At 39.0% G+C, this 22,320-nt stretch overlaps 1 protein-coding gene across 3 annotated transcripts in view; it reads left to right on the forward strand.

The window, feature by feature from the left end:
* CNST (consortin, connexin sorting protein) overlaps positions 1-22,320 on the forward strand; it is a 57,007-nt gene that overhangs the window by 8,088 nt on the left and 26,599 nt on the right. For 2 of the 3 annotated variants that reach the window (XM_084512209.1, XM_084512210.1), the window contains exons 3-5: positions 9,079-9,516; positions 16,881-17,086; positions 20,698-20,728. In XM_084512209.1, the coding sequence (XP_084368335.1) occupies positions 9,129-9,516; positions 16,881-17,086; positions 20,698-20,728 (625 nt within the window). In that variant the 5' untranslated portion in view covers positions 9,079-9,128. Of the gene's footprint in view, positions 1-8,772; positions 8,875-9,078; positions 9,517-16,880; positions 17,087-20,697; positions 20,729-22,320 lie in introns of those variants that run through there. The other variant, XM_084512211.1, reaches the window with a different exon arrangement.

Raw genomic sequence — 22,320 nt, forward strand, 5'->3', positions numbered from 1 at the left:
TTGGCTGTGATGAAATGAGGACACTCTGAAGCCATCTGGTGATAATATTCCACATTTCTTCAGGGATGTCTTGGGTTCCAGATCAATGGAAAAAGCCAGCAGTAGTAGAGAAATTGCTCTTGCACTTTCTCAAAAGAACTAGTTACTCTGTTGTCTAGAGTTTTTCCATCATTGCACCTTCATTTTGGAAGTAAATGTAATTGTTCGTTAAATAAGATCAATGACCTTTCTCTTATGCAGAAATTAAGTTGCAATAATAACAATTTGCAGTGCACATTTTCATTTTGAAAGGCCGTTATAGTTTTCACATTGCTTTGTATTTATTTAAAAATATGAAATGAGATACTGATATTTAAATGTCCTGTAACGTATCTTCACTCTGGCTATCAGAAAGATCATCAGATTTGTTTTTTCTTCAAAGAAATATGCATGTAAGGTTTTGTCATTCTTCAAATTATCCAGTTTCAGCTCTTTTCTTTTTTTCTTTTTCTATCTAGCAACAAAAGCCACAACTCCCTAATATGTGTATAATATGTATTGTTTAAAAAAAAAAATCCTGTTTCCTCTTAACAGTATCAGCACTTTTTTTTTCTAGGACTAGTTGTCCTAGATGATGTTTATATTAAAAATACTAAATATATATAAAAGGGGCAAAAGTCACACAACATTTAAAAAAAAAAAAAAAAAAAAAAAAGTTCCCTTAATCCTAGGTGCTATTTACTTTTTACCAGTCTTTAAAATTAAAAGTTGCCAAATTTCTTCTTTAAAAAGGTGGCAATTCCACATCTCTTGACAGCTGGCTCATTCATTTGGCAACCTTTTCTAGGCTGAGCAACTGTTACCACATGCAGCACTGTTCCTTCCCCTCTCAAACTCTTACCTTTCTAGGTTCTTGTTTGTGTACATTGTGTGTGTGTGTTGTGCACAAAAGAAAAATACGCATCTGTAATTGATTAGTGTCTGGTAGGGTGCAGTGAATCCTCCTGTGCCTTTAACACCTGTTACATTATCTCAGGAATATCTGTGAGATATTTGAGATCAGTAAATAAAGTACTATGCAATACATTCAGTAAGCATTCACAAAAACCATTAGCTTTTCAGGATGGAGGAGCTGAATTTCTATGTGAGGCTTTTTTTCTTTTTTTTTTTTTTTTTTTTTCATTAATGCCCTTTTCAAATTTTGGCTGTGCCGGGTCAGGAAAGATCCTGGTTAAAGATCCTGGTTCTTTATTTTTTTCAGTGTTCAATCCCAACAGCTTTGTTTAAGGTAACGTTTCCTTAGTAAGGACTGATGGAAGAAAATCACTGTATGCACATACAAAAACAAGCAACTAAAAAAGTTGTTGAAATTATATGACCTACATGAAAGAAAACACTGAAGAGCATGGACTTTTTAAAATTGATACTGATTTACTTCAAGTAGAAGTGAGTGTCAGGGTACTTCTATAACATACGTGCTGTCTGTATTCAAACAAACCCAACTAATTTTTTCAGTTCAGACTTCCTTTTAGCCACTTGGCAAGTATTTTCCATCCTATTTTTATTTGTACTATAATCACCATGATTTTATATGCCAGTTGCATTAATCTGTGTGGCAATTGAAACTGAAGCACTTCCATTCATCATCTCGTTTTAATTCAGGTCTGCACAATTCTGCTCAGTGTTGGCTTTTATGTCAATTTTGGACAAATAGCGAAGGGAGGAAGGATGTGCCTGGGAAGAAGCAAATGTGTTTTTTTTTTTTTTTCTTCATATATTTTTGCATACAATTCATTTCAATGGCAAAAGAGTAAATAGAATAACTGCATGAGAGTGGTGTTTTAAATATAGCTCAAATCACTAGTGGGCTTAATTCCAGTTTTGTTTATAAATAAGTGTTTCTAGTTGTGTTTTGTAGGCAGAGCTCAAGTTCATTCTCACTGGATTTAGCTGCGCTTCTGTGACTTCCTGGTGTCTTGGCAGTGTCAAAAGGATTAACCGCAATATTGAAAACATGGAGGGGAGGGGGGCAGCAGGGAGGGAAAATCCTGTTAAAATATCAAGAGCAAGACATTCTAAATTCTTTGAACTAGCTCTTTAGGGATTTTCATCCTCTGAGTCACAAGGGTTGTAGAAAGGAGTAGATTTAAAGGCTACCTTTGTTTGGAGAAATACTTAATTTCAGACTGTAAGCCAGGAAAAGTTTATCAGGATGAGCTGCAAAGGCTCTCCAGCCTCTCAGCTAGAGAGAGACTATCATTATAGCCACGTATATTGTGTTGAAAGGAAATGACTTAATATTTTCTATCAAAAAGTTAGCTTCCTCTATATAAAATGCCACTTGTCAAAAGCATCTTTTCCTCATTTTGCACAATCTAATAGGAAACATCTTGTTCAAATGCATTCAGTTCTCTGTTTTCCATGTGTTAGCTCTTGGAAGGATAAGCTGTTGTCTACTGATAGGAGCAAAAGAGCAGTGGTAGGACATCCTGGTTTTTAATTATTGCTGTAAAAGCTAATTCCTCATTGGCTTTGGGCAATTCGCTTTATCCTGTTTTATCTGAAGTGCCATTTAATCCTTGAGCTGGGAAGGGCAGCAATAGTTAGTATTTCATCTGCTGGGATGAGTAAGAAGTAAACCTTTAATGTGGTATTTGGGATTTTTTTCAACAATTTAGAACAGTTACCATCTATGAATTGTTACTGTTGTATTGGTGTCTGTAAAGAATATATTCTAGTTCTGATTCTTGCGGTCTGTCCTCCTGTTAACTTTTCATTTCATGTTTAACTCTCCTTGAAGGCAAGGAGCTAGAATAAGGAGCATCCTTCTAATGAACAGATAGGTTCTGCAGAACCATCTCCTCTTGAGATCCCTTATTTGTCTTATGCTCAAGAAAAGCCATTTCTCTTGTTTGGTTGCCAGACACAATTTACGTCTTTCCCACTTTGTACAATTCATTAGTCTTCTAGACTGACTGTTTTTTTAAGGTGCGTGTATGCTAAAGGACAGGCAGTAGTTCTTAGCTGGACTGGTATGGCTGGAAATGGCTAACAAGTCCTTCGGGTAGCAAGCAGAAACTGCGTTGTCCTGCGTTTGCTTCTGCATTGCCCAGCTGGCTATGGCTCATCATCTCCATGTCCTTACTGGGAACTCCTAAAACATCCTGCTTAGAGACCCCCGGGCACCTGGCACACCGTCACTGTAACTCTCCAGAAGTTACAGTCCTTTACAGAGCACGCGTGGGTTGCAGTGGTATCTGAGGGCAGGGTAAGCTGCTGGTGTCTCGCCACTCCTGTAGAACCAGTAGAGCAGTGCTTGGTGGAGTGACCCAGGAACACCCGAGTGGAGAAGTAAACTCGTGCTGCTAAGGGGCAGACTACCCAAGTGATGTGTTTGCGCTTCCTTGCACCTGTTAGCTTGGCAAAATTGATGTTGCGGTAAGGATAGCACTTTATAAATAAACTTTTCAGGAATAGTAGCAGAAATAATTTTAGGACAAGTATAAAGGGCAGTCATGGAGAGTGACTAAAGCCTGTGAGCCCTCTCTGAAGCAGTGATGAAAGAGAGGTGGACAATTAGGAAGAGTTAATGCTGGAAACTCTGCTGGCTGTGTGCCCAACAGCTAGCCAGCATAGATGGCTAACAGCAGTTGCAGTAGCCAGAGTGCGTGTGGGCATGGATAGCTTCTCTGCTGGCGTCTCCACCTCTGCAGTCCTGTGCCCTTCCCTTTTGTTCCCTGCAAAACCTACAAATGGACGAAAGTTGAAGAAAATTTTAGAATTGACACCTTCTTTCCATTTCCTTAGATCAGCTCTGCATACACATCTGGCTTCAGAACAGTGTCTGAGTGAATCGTTGGTGAAAGGAACATAAGAGTCATACCTTTTTTCCCCCTCAGAATTAGTGAATTTGATTTTTAATATGAACATTTTAATTAACAATTATTGTATGCCTTGTACAAAAAGCAGATACAGGAGTTTTTGCTTCATGATGTGGCCTGTATCTTATTAATGATCCCACCACTCACAGCCACAGAATCGTAGGATGGGTAAGGTTGGAAGGGATCTCTGGAGATTTTCTAGTCCATCCCCCATCCTGACTTAAAGCAAGGTCAGATGGAGTGGGTTGCTCAGGACTATGTGCAGCTGGGTTTTGAATATCTCCAAGAATGGCAGCTCTACAGCCTGTTCTGGGCAGCTGTTCCAGTTCTCAGTTGTACATACAGGTGAAGCTTCTCTTTGTGTTCAAAAAGTGTTCCTTATACATAGCTTGTGTCCATCTTGTCCTTTCATTAGATACCACTGAGAAGAAACTGACTCGTCTTTACTTCCTCCTGTCATATTTACATATGTTGATAAAATCTCCCCTGAGCCTTCAGGCTGAACAGTCACAGCTCCCTCAGCCTCACTTCCTCTGATGGATATTCCAGTCCCTTAATCATCTCTTTGACCCTGTCCTGGAGTTGCTTCAGTACATCCTTATATTTCTTCCATAGGGCCCTGAACTGTACCCAGCACTCCAGGTTTGTCTCACTAGCACTAAGTAGGGAGGAAGGATCACCTCCCTTGACCTGCTCGTCCTAATGTGGCCCAAGATGCCATTGGCCTCCTTTGCCATGAATGCACGTTGTTGGTTCATGGTCCATTGCTGCCCACCAGAAGCCCTGGTGCCATTTCTGTGGGGCTGCTTTCCAGCGGGGCGGCCATTGGTCTGTATCAGCACATGGGGCTATTCCTTCCCAGGTGCAGGACTTTGCATTTTCCTTTGCTGAAGTGCATGGAGTTCCTGTCAGCCCATTCCCTCCAGCATGTTGAGGTCCCTGTGAATGGCAGCACAACCCTCTGGTGTATCATCCGCAAGCTTACCACCAGTTGACTTGTCACCCAGGTCATTAATGAAGTTAATGAATAGTACTTAATGAATAGTCATTAAAGGATAGTACTGGCCTCACTGTCAACTCCTGAGGATACACGGCTCGTGACAGGCCTCCAGCTGAACTTTATTTGGCTGATCACAGCCCTCAGGGCTCACCCATCCAGCCAGTGTTGAGTTCACTTCACTGTTTATGTAGCCTATACTTTGAATGCTTGTCTATAAGGGAGTTACACGAGACAGTGTCAAAAGCGTTACTAAAGTCAAGGTAAACACCATACACCGTTCTCTCCTCAGCCACTGAACCAGTCATGTCATTGGAGGCTATTAAGTTGGTTATGTGCTATTTACCTGTCATAAATCCATACTGAGTACTCTCAGTGACCTTCTTGTCCTTCACGTGTTTGAAAATGGTTTCCGGGATTACTTGCTACGTCATCTTCCAGGGACTGAGGTGAGGGCAAGCAGCCTGTAGCTCCGTGAATCCTCCTTCTAGTCCTTCTCTAAGATGAGTGAAATTTTCTTCCTTCCAGTCCTTTTAGCAACTGTAAAGGTTGTATAGGAATGCTTATCCTCTAAGGTATCTTTTCATTTTTCTGCAATTTGAATTATTCTAGCAAGTAAAATGAAATGGTATCTCACATATCTAGTAAGCATGCATTTCAGTTATATCAATTGTATGTATTGGGGAAGAAAACCAAGGAAAGTTTGGTGAAACAGGTTTCCTAAAATGCCTTTTCCTTTGAAGGAAAGGGTAGGAAGCTGCCTTAGGAAGCTTGTCAAAGCTCTTCTGCAATATAAGAGTGCTTGCCGTTTTTTGGATTTCCTATTTAAAATATGTGAGATGAATCTAATTAGATGTATGTAATGGAATTATATTTCATCTATATAGTTGCTAAGTTAAACCAGCAGTAGTGCTGCACTTCCAAAAGCTGAGGAAAGCAACAAACACAATTACAGTCCTCTGTTAGGTTCCGCATAACTCTGCTACTAAGTCTTATCCTTTTTTCCTGTAAGTATGTGCTTAATTGCAGCATTGATTAGAGCTGCATGTTCACTAAAAGGGAAAATTGACCCCCATTGAGAGTAGGTGGTGGATTAGAATCATAGAATCATAGAATCATAGAATATCCTGAGTTGGAAGGGACCCTTAAGGATCATCAAGTCCAACTCTTGACACCGCACAGGTCTACCCAAAAGTTCAGACCATGTGCCTAAGTGCACAGTCCAGTCTCTTCTTAAATTCAGACAGGCTCGGTGCAGTGACCACTTCCCTGGGGAGCCTGTTCCAGTGTGCAACCACCCTCTCTGTGAAGAACCCCCTCCTGACGTCCAGCCTAAATTTCCCCTGCCTCAGCTTAACCCCGTTCCCGCGGGTCCTGTCACTAGTGTTAATGGAGAAAAGGTCTCCTGCCTCTTGACAACCCCTTACGAGGAAGTTGTAGACTGTGATGAGGTCTCCCCTCAGCCTCCTCTTCTCCAGGCTGAACAGGCCCAGTGACCTCAGCCGTTCCTCGTACGTCTTCCCCTCCAGGCCTTTCACCATCTTCGTAGCCCTCCTCTGGACACTTTCCAACAGTTTCATGTCCTTTTTATACTGTGGTGCCCAGAACTGCACACAGTACTCGAGGTGAGGCCGCACCAGCGCAGAGTAGAGCGGGACAATCACCTCCCTTGACCTACTAGCGATGCCGTGCTTGATGCACCCCAGGACACGGTTGGCCCTCCTGGCTGCCAGGGCACACTGCTGGCTCATATTCAACTTGCTGTCTACCACGACCCCCAGATCCCTCTCTTCTAGGCTGCTCTCCAGCGTCTCATCGCCCAGTCTGTACATGCAGCCAGGGTTTCCCTGTCCCAGGTGCAGGACCCGGCACTTGCTCTTATTGAACTTCATGCGGTTGGTGATCGCCCAGCTCTCCAACCTGTCCAGATCCCTCTGCAAGGCCTTTACGCCCTCATTTGAGTCCACAACTCCTCCAAGTTTGGTGTCATCAGCAAACTTGCTCAAAATACCCTCTATTCCTACATCCAGATCGTTTATAAAAATATTGAAAAGTACCGGCCCTAAAATGGAGCCTTGAGGGACCCCACTGGTGACCGCCCGCCAGCCTGACGCAGCTCCATTTACCATAACCCTTTGGGCCCTGCCCGTTAGCCAATTGCTCACCCATCGTATGATGTTTTTATTTAGCTGTATGGTGGACATTTTGTCCAGTAGGATCCTATGGGAAACCGTGTCAAAAGCCTTGCTGAAGTCCAAAAAAATCACATCAGCTGGTTTCCCTTGGTCCACCATACGGGTGATCTTATCATAAAAGGAAATCAGGTTAGTTAGGCAGGACCTACCCTTCACAAACCCATGCTGGCTGGGACCAATGACTGCTTTGTCCCCCAGGTGCGCCTCAATAAGTCCGAGAACCAACTTCTCCATGATTTTACCAGGCACTGACGTGAGACTGACAGGCCTGTAATTGCTAGGGTCTTCTTTCTGACCCTTCTTGAAAATTGGCACAACATTTGCCAGCTTCCAGTCTACCGGGACCTCTCCAAATTCCCAGGATCGTTGAAAAATAATTGATAGAGGTTCCGCGATGACATCCGCCAGCTCTTTCAGCACCCGGGGATGAATCCCATCCGGACCCATGGACTTGTAGGGATCCAGGTGGAGTAGCAAATCCCGCACACGTTCAGGGTCAATTGGGAGTTTGTCATCCCCACCGTCCCGGTCCTCCAGCTCAGGGCACCCTGGGTCCCGAAGCCCATCATCGGCATTGAAGACAGAGGCAAAGAAGGCGTTAAGCGTCTCTGCTTTGCCTACGTCATTGTCTGTGAGGAGACCTTCCCTATCAAGGAGCGGCCCTATGTATTCTTTAGTTCTCCTTTTTCCATTTACATATCTAAAAAAACCCTTTTTATTTTCTCTCACAGACACAGCCAGCTTCAACTCTAGCTGTGCTTTGGCCACTCGAACTTTCTCCCTACAAACACGAACAGCATCCCTGTATTCTTTCCATGACGCCTGGCCCTCCTTCCAGTAGCGAAACACTCTCTGTTTCCACCTAATCTCCATTAGAACGTTCCTGGTCAGCCACGCCGGCCTCCTGCCCCGCCTGCCTGACTTGCGATATTTTGGAATTGCCTTATCTTGTGCTTCTAGGAGGCATCGCTTAAAGAGTGACCAGCACTGGTGGACATCGAGGCCTTCAAGAGCAGTTTCCCAGGGGACCTTACTGACTAGTTCCCTGAGCAGCCTGAAGTCCGCTTTCCCCATATCTAGGGATGAGGTTTTGGTGGCACTTTTCCTTCTGTCACCATAAATTTTGAACTCAACCACTTCATGGTCGCTATGACCGAGGCGGCCACCAATCACCACATCTCCCACCAGACCCTCTCTGTTTTCTAGCAACAGGTCTAGGAGGGCACCTTTCCTAGTTGGCTCCGTTAGCACCTGTACCAAGAAGTTATCATCTAGGTGCTTCATGAACCTCCTGGACTTGCTCGTGTCAGCCGTGTGGCACTCCCAGTTAAGGTCCGGCAAGTTGAAGTCCCCCATAAGGACAAGGGGAGTTAATCTCGAGGAGTTAATCTTGTTTTTTTATTAACAAACCATCTGCTTGTGTGTGTACTGAAGACATGTTGAATGTTCTCTTGAAAATGAAGTGACAATTTGAGTCAATAAACAGGTTTTATTTGCATCTAATTCTTGTAAAAGAGTTAACCTATCTGCATGTTTGCCGTGGTACTGTGACTGACAGAAATGACAGTTCAGCTTCCATTCCTTCCTGTCTTGGTTTGTGTGTTGTGTTTTTTTCAGGCAAACTATGATCTTATGTAATAAGAATGCTTTTATTTTAGCCATGGGTTTAAACGGAGGTGGTGGCTTTTGTTTATCTTTGTGTTTTCCTTGTTGCCTCAGTTATAGCACTGTGAGCACTGTTGTGAAGATCAGCTGTGCTACTGGCCATTTAACTGGAACCAACTGTAACTGGATAAAAACGCAAGTTCACAGATAGCTTTTAGTATGTAGCTATGCTTTGTTTTAGAACTTAGAATGGAGCAATGGGATGGAAACTTATAATGGGGCAACTATTGGAAACAATTTCCCCATACTGTTAAACTATATTACTTAGCTAATGTGATTCTTTATTTTCTGGAATTAAGCACAAGCTTATTCATCTGTCATAATATGTATTATAAATGCTTCTTCTGGTTTTATATTTTAGGTCTAAAACGATCTGGAGAGGAATTAAGTGGTTCAACAAGTAACGCTCTAATGGATGACAGAGAATTTCCACCAAATGATCTACAAATAGACTCCAAAGACAATCTTCAGGATGACTATAGGGTGGAAAGTTTGGCTTCGTATTTGGTTTCTTCACCTGATGAAAATGAAAATCAACTTGACAATGATGGGAATGAGGTTCTGACCAGTAGTAGAACTGCTATGGGAAGGCAGGACAAAGGTGAGCAGGACAGCATCAACAATAATGAGAATATGGACAGTGGAGACTGTACCCCAAGCTGTAAGGAAAGGGAGACTGAAAGGACATCTGTAAATGTCCATATGGACCCCCAGCTGGAGGAAAAGCCTGTTATAGAAAAGCAGCAAGGTGGAAAAAGAAGTCCAAGAAGCAAAAGAAGCTCTGGAAAAAAATCCAAAGGTACTTTCTAAAAAACATGTTTTTATTCTGTTTACTTAAAATAATAAAACTGTGAAGTGGTAAGCAAGTTCTATTGTAGGTGCCACAGTAATTATTTTCATGTTTCACTAAAAATATGTTTTAGAGTGTTAATAGTACCAAATCAGATTCAATTCTAGAAGTTTTCATTGTCTGTATTTGAATTAGTGAGCTATGTAACACTTGGAACACACTGATGAAGGATGAGTAGAGGGAGGTGCAGAGTTTCAGTATGGAAACTGGGCTGACTTCCAAATCAGAATGGCCAGAAATTCAGGCAGTATGTTTTGGTTTATTTTAGGTGTTGAAGTGCAAGATTTTGGTGTCTTGATATAGAGTCATGATTTGACATCTTGGTATGAGTACCAAATATCTTGATTTTGGCCTGCTCCCATCAGAATTTATGTAGGTTGTTTAAAGCTTGATACATAGTGCTAGAATTTGCATTTCAGGTAATGAGACACTCAACAGATATGTTTCTCCCAATTTTTCATGTTACTTCTCCTTTATATCTTTTGGATCTGAATTCGGTAAGGAAGATGTAAAAGTTTATTACATGTTCTTATTTGAGATGTTCATTCCCTTTTTGAATGAGTAAGATTTGTCTGCATCGTTATGCATATTAGGATTATGCCATAAATCATATATCTTATGTGTCATAGTGCTGCAAATATATTAATTAAAATCAGTGTATTTCATCCCATTGGTATCTTTTCAAAACTTACTTGGAATAACTGAGTCACTCCTTTTTTTTTTTTTTTCCATGTATTTTTTTCTTCTAAGGATTGGGAAGATGGGGAATTTGACAGTTTAAAGTAGGTAGTTTTAAAATACAATTTTCTTGCCAGAATTCTTCTATGGCCTATTTCTGCTAAATGATGATGATCTAAAGGGACTGCAAAATAGGTAAAGAAAGGAAAAGGAAGGAAGTTTGTGTTCCATATCTTGTACATACAGGCAAGATCTAGAAGAGAAAAAATATGTTTTCTAGTAAAGATTAGAGGATACTGAAATCTGTCGTCACAAGGAGAATGATTTGTCCATAAATAATGAAGAAAATCAGTGAGTATGTCTTTCAATTGTAGATCTCATGTATAAAAAGATAAGTAAAATAAAAGAGGGATTGGAAGAAGTAATTGAGGACTAGTAGTGGAATAATAAAAAATAAAATAAAAAAAAAGCTGATGAAATGTAATATAGATCTGTGGACAGAAGTGTCTGAAGTATGGTGAGAGGGAGGAATAAATAAATTTATCCAAACACTGAAAGTTATGCTTTGCCCGTATTCTCTTTCCGCTAGCTTGTATTCTTGATGATAAATGCAATCAACAGATGCAGAAGTACCACAGAAACAGCTGTGCACGGTAGATGGGAGTTCTAAGGCAGAAAGCTGAAATAAAGAAAACTTCCTGAAAAACCTAGAGATGCAGCATACCACAACAGGGAAGAATATCCTGCCTGCAAAGTTTAAGGAGTTTTGTTGGGAATAAAAATAGAATCCCTGTGAACAAACGCTAACTACTTATTAATAAAGAACCTGGATCGTTACAGTAGGAAGATCAAAATACAAAATTACATCTTGTTTCCCATGGACTATGGGTTAATTTCCATTAAGCTTTCTAGTTATCATCGCATGGTGGTTCTCCTGTTTTCACACAGTGCAGTGACTGTCACAATTTCTTGATGTTGCAGATGTCTTTATTTTAGTGAGAACCTTCCTTTTTCATTTTTAACATCAGCTATTTTAACTATTTCTTGAGTATTCCTCTAGTGTCCCTCTACATAAAGAACCAAACCAGCTTTCTGTGCGTTATACCAATTCAGAGAGAGAATAATCAAACAGAGGAAAATCACTGAATGGGTGACAGCAGAGAGTTACACAATCCAGTTAGAATCTCAGACTGAATACTTGCAGGACATGTATTACGGTGATATTTTTTAATTTTTATTTTTAACTATTGAAAAATCATGGATGAGCTGGCTTTGACTCATAGATATAGAAGAGTGTTATGAATCGTCCTCTCTTCTTATATAAGCAAACCTGTTCCTGTCGCTGTTAAGTGTTAAAAAAAAAATCTGGAAAAGCTGATGTTTGACTTAAATAACACGTCTGTATCTAGTCACTTGCTGGTATCTAAGGGAGTGAACTTGGAGTATGGAAACCTACCTTCTATTTTTTCGGGACTTGCGCAGCAGAAGATTGGCAATCACTAGAGAAGTCACTATCCCACTCTGAACACACGTTTTTACTTCAGAAGAAAGAGCGAGTACTGCCACTTGCAGAGTGTTTGAAACCCTCTGAATATTTTCTTATGAGGTGTAAACAACTACAAGTATTTGACTGTTATGTTTCTGTATATATTTGCAACGTGTAGGAGCTACAATTATCCTAGCTTCTACAATCAGTGGCAGAGATGCAGGATTTACTGTAGCAGTTGAAGATCCATCTTGTTGAATGTCCTGCTTCTCACAGTGGTCAGTAGAGGACTGCTAAATAAGAGTTACAAGGAGAAGGTGAGGAGAGGTGTTTGGTAGTGTCTTCTCCTTGCCACCCGAAATTGCCCATTCAGGAGCTTCCTGGGTGAGGATTGACAGAACCCAATGGTTTCCAGTGAATTTGCCGCCTGACTTGAGTTGTTTCTCCCATTCTTCTTGTACACTAATAATAGTTTTGAATAAATATATCCGAGGCCACTGGCGATCAAAGATGTGATGTAACTATAAATGGACCAATTTAAACCTTGGTGATTATTCATCCTTGGATTCCTTGTAGTGAATTGTACTTGCTAGAGTGTGATAGAGATGGTGATTCATGGAGCATCATCTGCCTCAGTGTATTTTTATAAATGTGGATCTCAAATTATCCCTGTTCCCTGCAAATAATTTAGTCTTTTTCTGAAAGGTCATCCCTGGCATAATTGGTAACTTCATGTTGTAGAATCACACTGTGTAATTCATGAAGATAGTAGCATGGTGTCTTGCACTTGATTGCTTTTCCTGGTGTTAAATTCTGCAACACACAGTTTTCCTGTAATTATTCAACTTGTTTCATGAAGTAGCATAAAGACGGGAGAGAAAGTGAAGCGGTTGGGATGGATTTGGTGTTGCAGCAAACTAAACACATGAACATAAACTGGTCGCATTTTATGGACAGTCAAGCAGAGTCATTTTACCTGTTTGCTGTGCTAAACAAGATTTTGGGCTTGATCTGCTGTAGTTTGATCTTTAATGATGTTCCCCCCGATACTCTTGTCTTAAAAAATATAATAATAATCTCTTAAAAATTAGGTATTTTCAGAATACTTAAATACTACAGGGTGATGGTATTTTTTTATGGTTCTTGAATGACTCAGTCTGAACCAGAGTACCAAAAATGTTTTTAAAAAAATAAATAATGTTCTGTACTAGAAACTTCTGTTACTGTTGAGAGACAAAACTGATGTTATCAAATACGAAAATTAAAGTTGAATTGAAAAATAGAGGACAGTTCTGTAAGTTTATTTTGATAGCTTGAATTGGTAGCAAATACTACATACTTGCACATCTGACGTTTCCAAGCAGGTGGGAAGAACATCTTGATTTCATATACTGGAAGTACTGACAAAAGCATAAGTGAGACATGGAAGAATGCATTTGTTATTTCCATTCAGAAGGTCTGTCGAAGTTGGAATTTTGTTCAGACACGGGGCTGCTTCAGTGAGCTTTTAGAAAACTTATGAGAAAGTTTGCATCTCCCCTTGTCTTAGGAATTGTTGGCACTCCCAGTTGGGCACAGAAGATGTCAGTTAAAACTTCGCGAGTCTGGCAGGTCAGGGACTTCAACTTAGGTATTTGCCATATTCCAAATGAGTGCTCTCACCACTGAAGAGGTGATATCTTCTGTTTGGTCATGTTTTTTGGTTTGTTTGCTTTTCTTCACATAGGAGAAAAAATTTTTCACAAAGGATTTGGTTCCGCTCTAGAATGGAAGAGTGAGCTTTTCAGTGTTTATGTTTTGCAAAGTGGGAAAAAAAAATCTTTGTTTCTTTAAATATCAGACATATACATAAGATAACTGCCTTTTGTCATGTTTTTTTTTTTTTTTTTTTTTTTTTCCAAATCTGCTTTAGACAGTAAGATTGAGTTCGATGAAGAAGTGGTGGTGTGTGTCCTTTTTAAGAATGTGGAGAATACATAGATAAAGTGGGATCTTGTCCCATAAAACTTTTATGATAAAATTATATTCCTAAGTGCTGTTGCCACGAGAAACATTCTTGGTTTTGTAGTTACCAAGGCACAAATGCTGTCCTGGGTTTTGAATGATCCTGAATGGCTCCAATGTGTTTCAACTTCAGTGTAGTAAGTTGAGGGCAGAACTGGATTCCCGGTGGGTGACAGCTCAACTATATATAGGAACAATATGCAGTGTATGAACTATGTATTAGAGCAACGATACCAAAATAACATTAAACTGAAGTTGTTTTTTGTGATGGTTGCCATTGTGCGTGTTTCGTGTTTTGATGTGATGGGTGTTTATCAACTCCTTAATCAAGTGCAGTTTGAAGTGATGTTTTTTTCCAGAGAAAGGTTTGCTAAAATACTTGGGCCCTCTTCTTATTTCATGACCATGTGCTGAACAGACACTTGTCTCTTTAAATACAGCCTTCATTCCATCACTAAAAACACCTTCTTGTTTGCATCTTGCATCCATTTATGCCTCCTGTTGCTTTTGGCCCACAGTAAGTGCAAATAAATACTTGAAGAGCAGAGATGTACATTAATATTGAAAAAGCACTATTAAATTACACCCGTATTTTGTCTGGCAATAAGCCCTGCAGAAACAGCCACCCACAGAGATTATTACTGCTCCTGACCTGGATAGTTTACAATAAAGAGTTTGTAAATAACCAAAAATAGAACAGTAGAGCCTTCAGCAGACAAGTCAATGCCTTTCTTAAGCCCTAAATCTCGAACCTGAATCATCGCTGCAGGGTTTCAGTGAACACAAGGGAGTCTGAAACAGCTGAGTGCTCAAGCTGCTGAAACAGCACCAGAGTGATGGTTCCAAGAAGAGATGCTTATTGCTGGGAGTAGGTTAGCTTGACACAGTGTCCCCATGCATCCTGCTTTTAACTGATAACATGATTTCCAGAAAATGGGTGTAGTTCAGGAATAACATACTCATCATAACTTGAGTTAAAATTTTTTATTGTGCACTTCTTGGCGTCTTGGTGTATGTATCATCTATGCAGGATGCTTTTTATATGTTGTCGAACTAATCGAGAAGATAACTTCAATAAATTTTTAATTTCACAAACATATTTGGTGACTAAAAATATCTATGGAGCTGTGAGTGGCATTATTTTTTTTATTTTTTCTTTACTTACTTATTTGTTATATTTGTTACCCATTTTCTTTTCATAAAAATGCACTGAATTTGATACATTTATAGGACAGATTTTATTTTTTTTAATATAAATTGTTCATGAATTGGAGGAATCAACTCTAGTTGATTCTGGGTAAGCACCTACTCTCATGTGCTGGTTTAATCAACACAAGACAGTCCATTCAGCTTGTCCCACCTTCTCTACCTCACAAGTCTCTATCCTGTCCCCACTCGTCTTTCTTTTCTCCTACATGAAGAGTCTAGATGTAATAGTTTTTCCTGATGCACCCTAACTCCTAATTTACTCAGTTTTGATCATTTCAGTTGTTCTCTGTACTTGCTGTTAATCCTGTATACCTGTCTTGAGATAAAAGATGGGAACTGTGCTGCCAAAATGCTGGCAGTGCAAGTCAGCAAAATCATATCTTGTGTTTTGTTCTCAGCAGCCTCTCTGGTTGTGTCCAACGTTTTGTTGGTTTTTCTTTTGGCACATGCTGCACATCGGCTGATGATTCCATAGAGCTGCCAACAATGACTCCAAGGTCTTTCCTGACTTTTTTTCATCTGGTTATGAAACTGGAATTTTACAGGCAATAGTTTAGATAATTCTCACAGAATTACTTTTACCTACACTGCATCTCATCTGCCACCTTCTTGCCTGCTCAAGTTTTTGAGGTCCTTCTGAACTTCTTCACCTTGGTTCCAAAGACGTTAGTACAGTTTTTTTGCACAGCTTGAGATTTCATCGACCGTCTTTGACTTGGAGAAGGAAGTGAAGATACTGAGTTAAAAATGGTCCATGATAGTCCCTGTCACCCTGGAGTATCCCACCACTGACTTTTTTCCATTTTCAAAAGGAAGCATCAGGCCCTACCTTTGCTTCCAGTCCTTCAAGAACCTCTCCTCCCATGTGCTGGCCACTTTTCATTTCTAGAAGAAAACAGGGATTTGCACCCAGAAAATTTTTACCTGTAGTATTTTTACTCTGTTAAAATACATGGTCCTTCACCTGCGTGCCCACCTTTTTTGCTTCTCTAAAAATAGGCAGGCAACAGTGAACTGGGAGGGAGTGTACCATGGAGGTCCTGGTTTTTGGCCTATCAGGAAGTTCTGGTGGTTCAATTCAGTTCACGTTTCCTTGTTTCATTGGTACCAACAGGGATCATGGCTAGTAGTTCATCTCCTGGACTCCCAAATAAATAGCCTGGCTACTTGGGGGTGTTTTCCTTTTCACCCAGCAGTACGATCCTCCTGCGTGTGTGTCTTCCACAGTAGAATTCCCACTGTCATCATCTACTTGTTTCTGTCCTTTAAGATCCTGTCATAACCATGAGGAGATGCCGTGTGATCATCTGAGGGAGGTTAAATTCACTTTCCCAGCAGGAACCTTTCCTTCTCTGGGGCTACAAGCTCCTTAGCAGGCATGAAGGGACCGACCAAGAACCTCATTCACTTTCTCCTGACCTACCCAGGACAGCCTCTCTGTGCATCCCCGGTTGGTCCCAGCCAACTAGCAGGCACACTCCTGGCTCAGGTGGCCACCACCAGAACCCCTGCTCATCACACAAACTGCTCCCTGCCTATCTGCTGCCTGCTGTTCATTTGTTCTTCTTTTGTCCCATCTGAGCAAAACTGTGTTGCAAAAAATGTAACATCAGCCACAATGCTTTTTTTTAGGTCATCCTGGTCTCCTTTAATCACTATCAAACAGTTTAGGCTAGGTGTTTTTTCATCCGAAGTTAAAGTTGGATCCCAGATAGTAGTGTACAAGAACAGCTGTTGTGTGTCTGTCTTTTCAGGTAGGTGAGCTGACAGTAAGACAGACCTATTGCAGCTAGCTTTGACAAGGCCAATATTTTATTTATGTGCAGAACTGTTATTTAAGATCCTAGCTTTTTATTCACAGCTATTGTATTGAAATTTCCTAAAAATGCAACTTGACATTTTGAATTCCTAACCTAAATACTTGTTCTTTTTAAAGGAGTTCCTTCAGCGGGAACCACAGGAATCAAAGAGGAAAATACTCTTGTTACACGTACAGATTCAGTGCGTGCTGAAGGTGCTGTTGAAGCAAATGAACATTCTCACCAAAAAGAACAAAACCAAACGTTGCAGTCCCTTTTCTCTTTGCTCCGTGAAGAGGTTGAGCAGATGGATTCAAAGATACTGCCCCTGTGTCTCCATCAGGTACTATCATTTTGGGTTGTTGCACTCAGCTTTGTGATTTGAGACTTTTTCTCATTAGGAGAAAGACGCATTAATTCAACATATGTCAATGTTCGTATCTGGACAGAATAGTTTGAAGTTTCTATATATAACAGAGGGTCACGGCAGATATCTCCTCTTCTAATATATGTGAAATGATAAATTACCTTGAAAGTATATTCTGCAGTTAATTGAAACTCAAGGGTAAATCTTACACACTTTAGAACAGACTTGCTTGTCTGTAGAAGAGTTTTTGACAATATTATTTTTTTCCCCAGACACTGAAGTCCTGGAGTGGGTCAGGAAGATTTAGGAAAGTTTTTTTTTAGGGAAATTTTTAGGAGAAGATTTAGAAAAATAACTCTTCAAAATACCTAAAATACATTTTGTAGGACACTGGTGTAAATAGAAGACTGCTGATGTTTAAATTATATTTTATATCGGTAATTATTTTAACCATTGCAGACTTCTTTCTAGCATGAACTTCATGCATGAATGCTGAGATTCACGGTTCCTTAGTATCTACTCTTTATCACACAGTCACCACATGTGCAACACCAATGGAAATACTAAATACTGTGTGATTTGGAAAGCAGTCTTACTAACTCGCAAAGTATGTTTTTCTTTTTGGAAGATCATGGTGCAAAATGAGTATGTGTCTAGAACTTGATTCACTGTTAATACATAGTTTGATTCTGTCAGACTGAGAATGGACTGGACAACATTTTGTTTGGCTATAACCTCTCGCAGGCTAGAGAGAGATGTGATACAGTGTCTGTTTTGACTTAGTTATATGATCCTTATTGCAGAAAATTGGATGACTGTAATATCTTAAGCTTCTTCACTTTGATGATGCTCCTGCATCCTTGTTCTCTTTAATGTGGGGAAGAGATGATATGAGAGTCTTCTCTTTCATATCACAATTTCTAGATACTTCACATTTGATATAGGGCTTTTGTTTTGTTTTGTTTTGTTTTTTAATACTTGTGTTTAAGTGATTTTATGTTGTTCCTTAACTTATTTGAAACTTAGCATTAGGGTAAACCATTTGTACTTGTAGTCATGTTTAATTTGGTGTTTGTCCATGAGTCAGTAGAAAGGTCTCCTTTGGAAAACAATACAGTTAGGGCAAGAATTTCAAAACACTTCACAAACATTAAGGAGTGTCACTGACCACAATGGAGATGAAATCTGTTCACAGCTTCGTAGATGAGGAAGCCAAACCCTAAAGGGAACAACCTTTTCAAAGTCATACAGGAACTGTGACAGAACTGAAAACAAAATCTGAGTTTCTAGGCTCAAACATGTTAACCACACACCTTCTCTTTTTTCCTAAGACATATCAGCGTATTGTATTGGAATGTGTGAAAGACATGTTTTTAATTTTGAGGTTTATATTTTTTGTTGTTTTATTCCATTTATGAACAAATCATCAGTGTTCATCAGCTTTCTTGGAAAGTCTACCCAGTTTTCTGGCAAGCACAAGTAAGTTTTTTGCTGTTGCATATCTCAAAGATGATTTGTCAAGAGAGGAATGGAAAGAAATACGTTTCAGTTACCAGCTTAGTTTCCCTATATAGCTTTAAACCTTTTCCTTTCTGGAATATCAGCTCTGTCTTTTCTGTAGTATTCTCCATCAACAACTCAGAGACAAAGCAAAATTTAGGTTCTGCTTAAAAACGCTCTTATTTTTCCGAATGTCTTTGGACACTGCTTTCTCTCAGCTGGTTGCCTGGACTCTATTATAAAGTGGTGCCTTTGCCATTTTAGTCCAAGAGATAGTCCTTTAAATCAGATCTGAGAAAGGGGAGGAAGAAAACAAAGGCAACAACAAAAGATTCCTTCACTTGATTAACAGAAAAAAAGGTTTCCGAAGTGGGAACTTGACTTTTCTTCATGAAGTTCTTGCCACCTCCATGTTTGTAGTTTTGGATTTGAGCTGGCTGAAAGCAAAAGCATTGTTAGGAAGAGGTTAGTACATCTAGTTCAGTAGTCTGCAGTTAAAATTCGTAGCTTTGCTGTAGCAAATCTTCACATGCCCATGTCCTTGGTATGGAAAGCTTCTTAGTGTAAATATAAGTAATGCCTTGGTAAGCATGTGTTTACTGTTCCTTTTTGTGGCGATCTATTAAAGATCAAAGTTGCAAAATTATGCAACCAAGGTGAAGTTTATTTTAAGATGTCACAGATAGAGATCTTGAATGCTTGGCTACAGAGATCTCTTTTTCAATTCCTAGCCATTGGCTAAGCTGATAGCTGCTATAGAATTTAATGTCAGTTTACAATTTTTTTTTAAGCTACAGGTGTTAGAGACTGACTTAGATTTTAAGTATTTTGTATGTTCTTTGACGTTTTATTTCAAAGTAGTCTCTCATGTTTGGACCTTAGTAGCTGCTTTGGTACAATCTTTTTTTTTTTTTTTTTTATATTAAACTCCCTTAGCACTTTAAGGTCTAAATAATGCACTAGGGACCACTTGATTTTTTCTTGTGTCAGCTACATGGTATTTCTTTGTTTTGACATATCTGTGTAAATTCAATGTCCGTGTAGGTGAACAAGTCTTGAAAACTGTGATTTTTTTTTAGGGTTTTGTTGGTTTTTATTTTTTTCTTTCCAGTGGTCTTCTTTTTGGCAGAGCTGTCTTGTTATGAATCCGATTTTAATTGTTCCATTACAGAAATGTCAATTTAAGGAGGAAAAGCCTCAGATTTGTTCTGTGTCATAACAACTACACTGCATATCAAACGGCTGCCATCTGGGTTAACTACACGACTTCTTGCTCTGTTGTTCAAGAGCTTCAGATATCAAGATGCTAGGCTTAGTGAACTGACATGGAGCAGAAGGTCCTTAGATCTTTTTAATACAGAACAGAAGCTTCATGAAAGTAAGTGGCAGAAGGTTGCTGCAATGGTGGTGTCTGGATTCTGTTGGCAGAATAGGAGTAACACGGGGGGGAAAAAAAATCAGTCCTTTTATGTTTATCTCATGAATTTCCAATGCTTAAATGTGAAATATTGTAAACAGGAAGCCTGTTGGTATGTCTCTGATCTTGCAATAGGTGATATTTTCAGTTTCTTTGATCCAAAGATTGTTCTTCTGTCATCTGTCAGTAAGCCTATACTTCTCTATTTGATTTCATTGCATTGTAATGCTCAGGAGAGCTCAACAACATCCCTTCTGTCAAACATAAGGAAGCAATGGTCAATAATAGAATTCAAACTCTTTGACCCATCTCATATCATTAAATACAGTGCCTCTGTTCTAGGTTATCTTAAAACTTTCTAATATGATCATTAAAACAAAAAATGCTGAAATAAACATTTGTTGTTGTAACAAGATAAAGCCCAACTAACGTTTGGGCAAATTAATTTGTGTGATTAGACTTAAAATTTCTTTGTTGTTTGACACTTTTTTTTAAACATCTTTCCTAGAATAAGAATACATTCATTTAGTCCGAACGCTTGTGTTCTATTGAAACTAAATACAAACCTACAAAACAGATGTTTAAAAACTATAGTAAAAAGTTCTTATTACATCCTTACCACTTTCATAAAAATAGAGAATGCTAATTTTTCTGCTTTTTTTCTTTGCAGATAGCTGAGACCTATTTTCAAGAGGAGGAATGTATCCTTTCACTTGTAAAAATTATGTGGTATTTAAATAATCTGTCATGATAAAACATAAAAGACATACTTTACAATTGACTCACAGGTTGTGGGACAGGTGTAGAAAGAAATAAGAGCCCTAATTTACCCATGAGTGAATATATAATATGTTAGCAAGTCCTTCTTAATCAGGCATCTGGAATATGAGTTAAGTAATAAATCCACTTTCAAAACCTGTGCTGATACAATCATTAGCAGTTGTGCACAAACAAGGAAGTAAGGAAATGTTTCCAAAGGACATCTGTTTTATAGGATAAGTTTTGTTGTAAGTACTAGTAACTGGGAATACGTCCAATCCAGATAGCATTTATATTCTCTTATATCAAATAGGGTACTATCGTTGCAAGAACAAAATTATCACAACAGTTGATTAGAATAGGTGCTATTAGTGTCTAGATTAGAATAAAAATACCAAACACTGAGCTAAGGGAGATCAGTAACTTGCATACAATAGCAGCATGTTTTTGTCAAATGCTATTTCGTCCAAGTCACACTGAAGTAGTTTGAGAACCTTGTCACAGGAAACTGTGGGTAACTGCTTCTGGGAACAGCTAAGATTATTTTGATTTCTTCATAGATAATGCAAACAAGTTTGATCAGCAAGTTCCAATAGTTGAACTGCTAATAGTTACTCCGATATATTTTAGTATTTCTGGGAGAGAGTAATAATATTTACATTAAAGTGAAATGGTATTTTTAGAAAACCTGTACTGAGTTTTTCTCTGTTTGCTCTTGAAGAAAAATTTTCAGCCTATAAAAAGAAGAGGCAAGTGGTAAGCCCGTAAGGTATATATGCACTAAGGTGCATCATAAATTCAAAAAAATCTGTACATACAAGATTAACAAGATGAAGAAAAACAAGATTATTTCTTTATTGTGTAATTTGTTGCCTTTGTAAAAACAAACAAAATGAAGCAAGTGGGCAATTATAATGATTAAATAACAAAGCAAAAGAAGCTCGGAAAGATATCCTTGAAATCTAGCCAAAATATGTTAGGCTGTAGTACAAAAACAGAGAAACTACTGTAACAATATTTTTAAAGGAATATATTAAGTGAAATACTTATCACTATCTTAGAAAACATCCACCAGAAAAAAAAAATATGTATATATGTAATGCAACTTAGAAAAATTGAAAAATTCTGTAGAGAAATTATCGCTCTTAATGGAAAAATACAGTAAATTTAAAATGCAGTATACACCTGATGTGTGGAATTCAACACCATGATATAATGCATATTTATGAAGGATATCTCATCTGTACTTGCAGCCATCAATTTCCTGAGGTTAATAAAGAACTTACTTCATCATGTTGCATAGTATCAATTATCCATGATGGGCATTTTAATTCATCCAGTGTAGAACTGCGTATTTAACAGTAATTTAGGGTTTGTTGCTGTAATCTCCTCTAAGGCTCTCTCTATGATCTGTAATACTGTTTCTAATAACAGACATCTTGAAGGCAGGGAATATTCCTTCCATTAATATTGTCATTTATAAGCCATGCTATGTGTGTGTTGCATAAGGCATACAAAAATAACAAGTATTGAT

The sequence above is a fragment of the Aythya ferina genome, assembly GCF_964211825.1.
Source record: "Aythya ferina genome assembly, chromosome: 3".
NCBI lineage: Eukaryota > Metazoa > Chordata > Aves > Anseriformes > Anatidae > Aythya > Aythya ferina.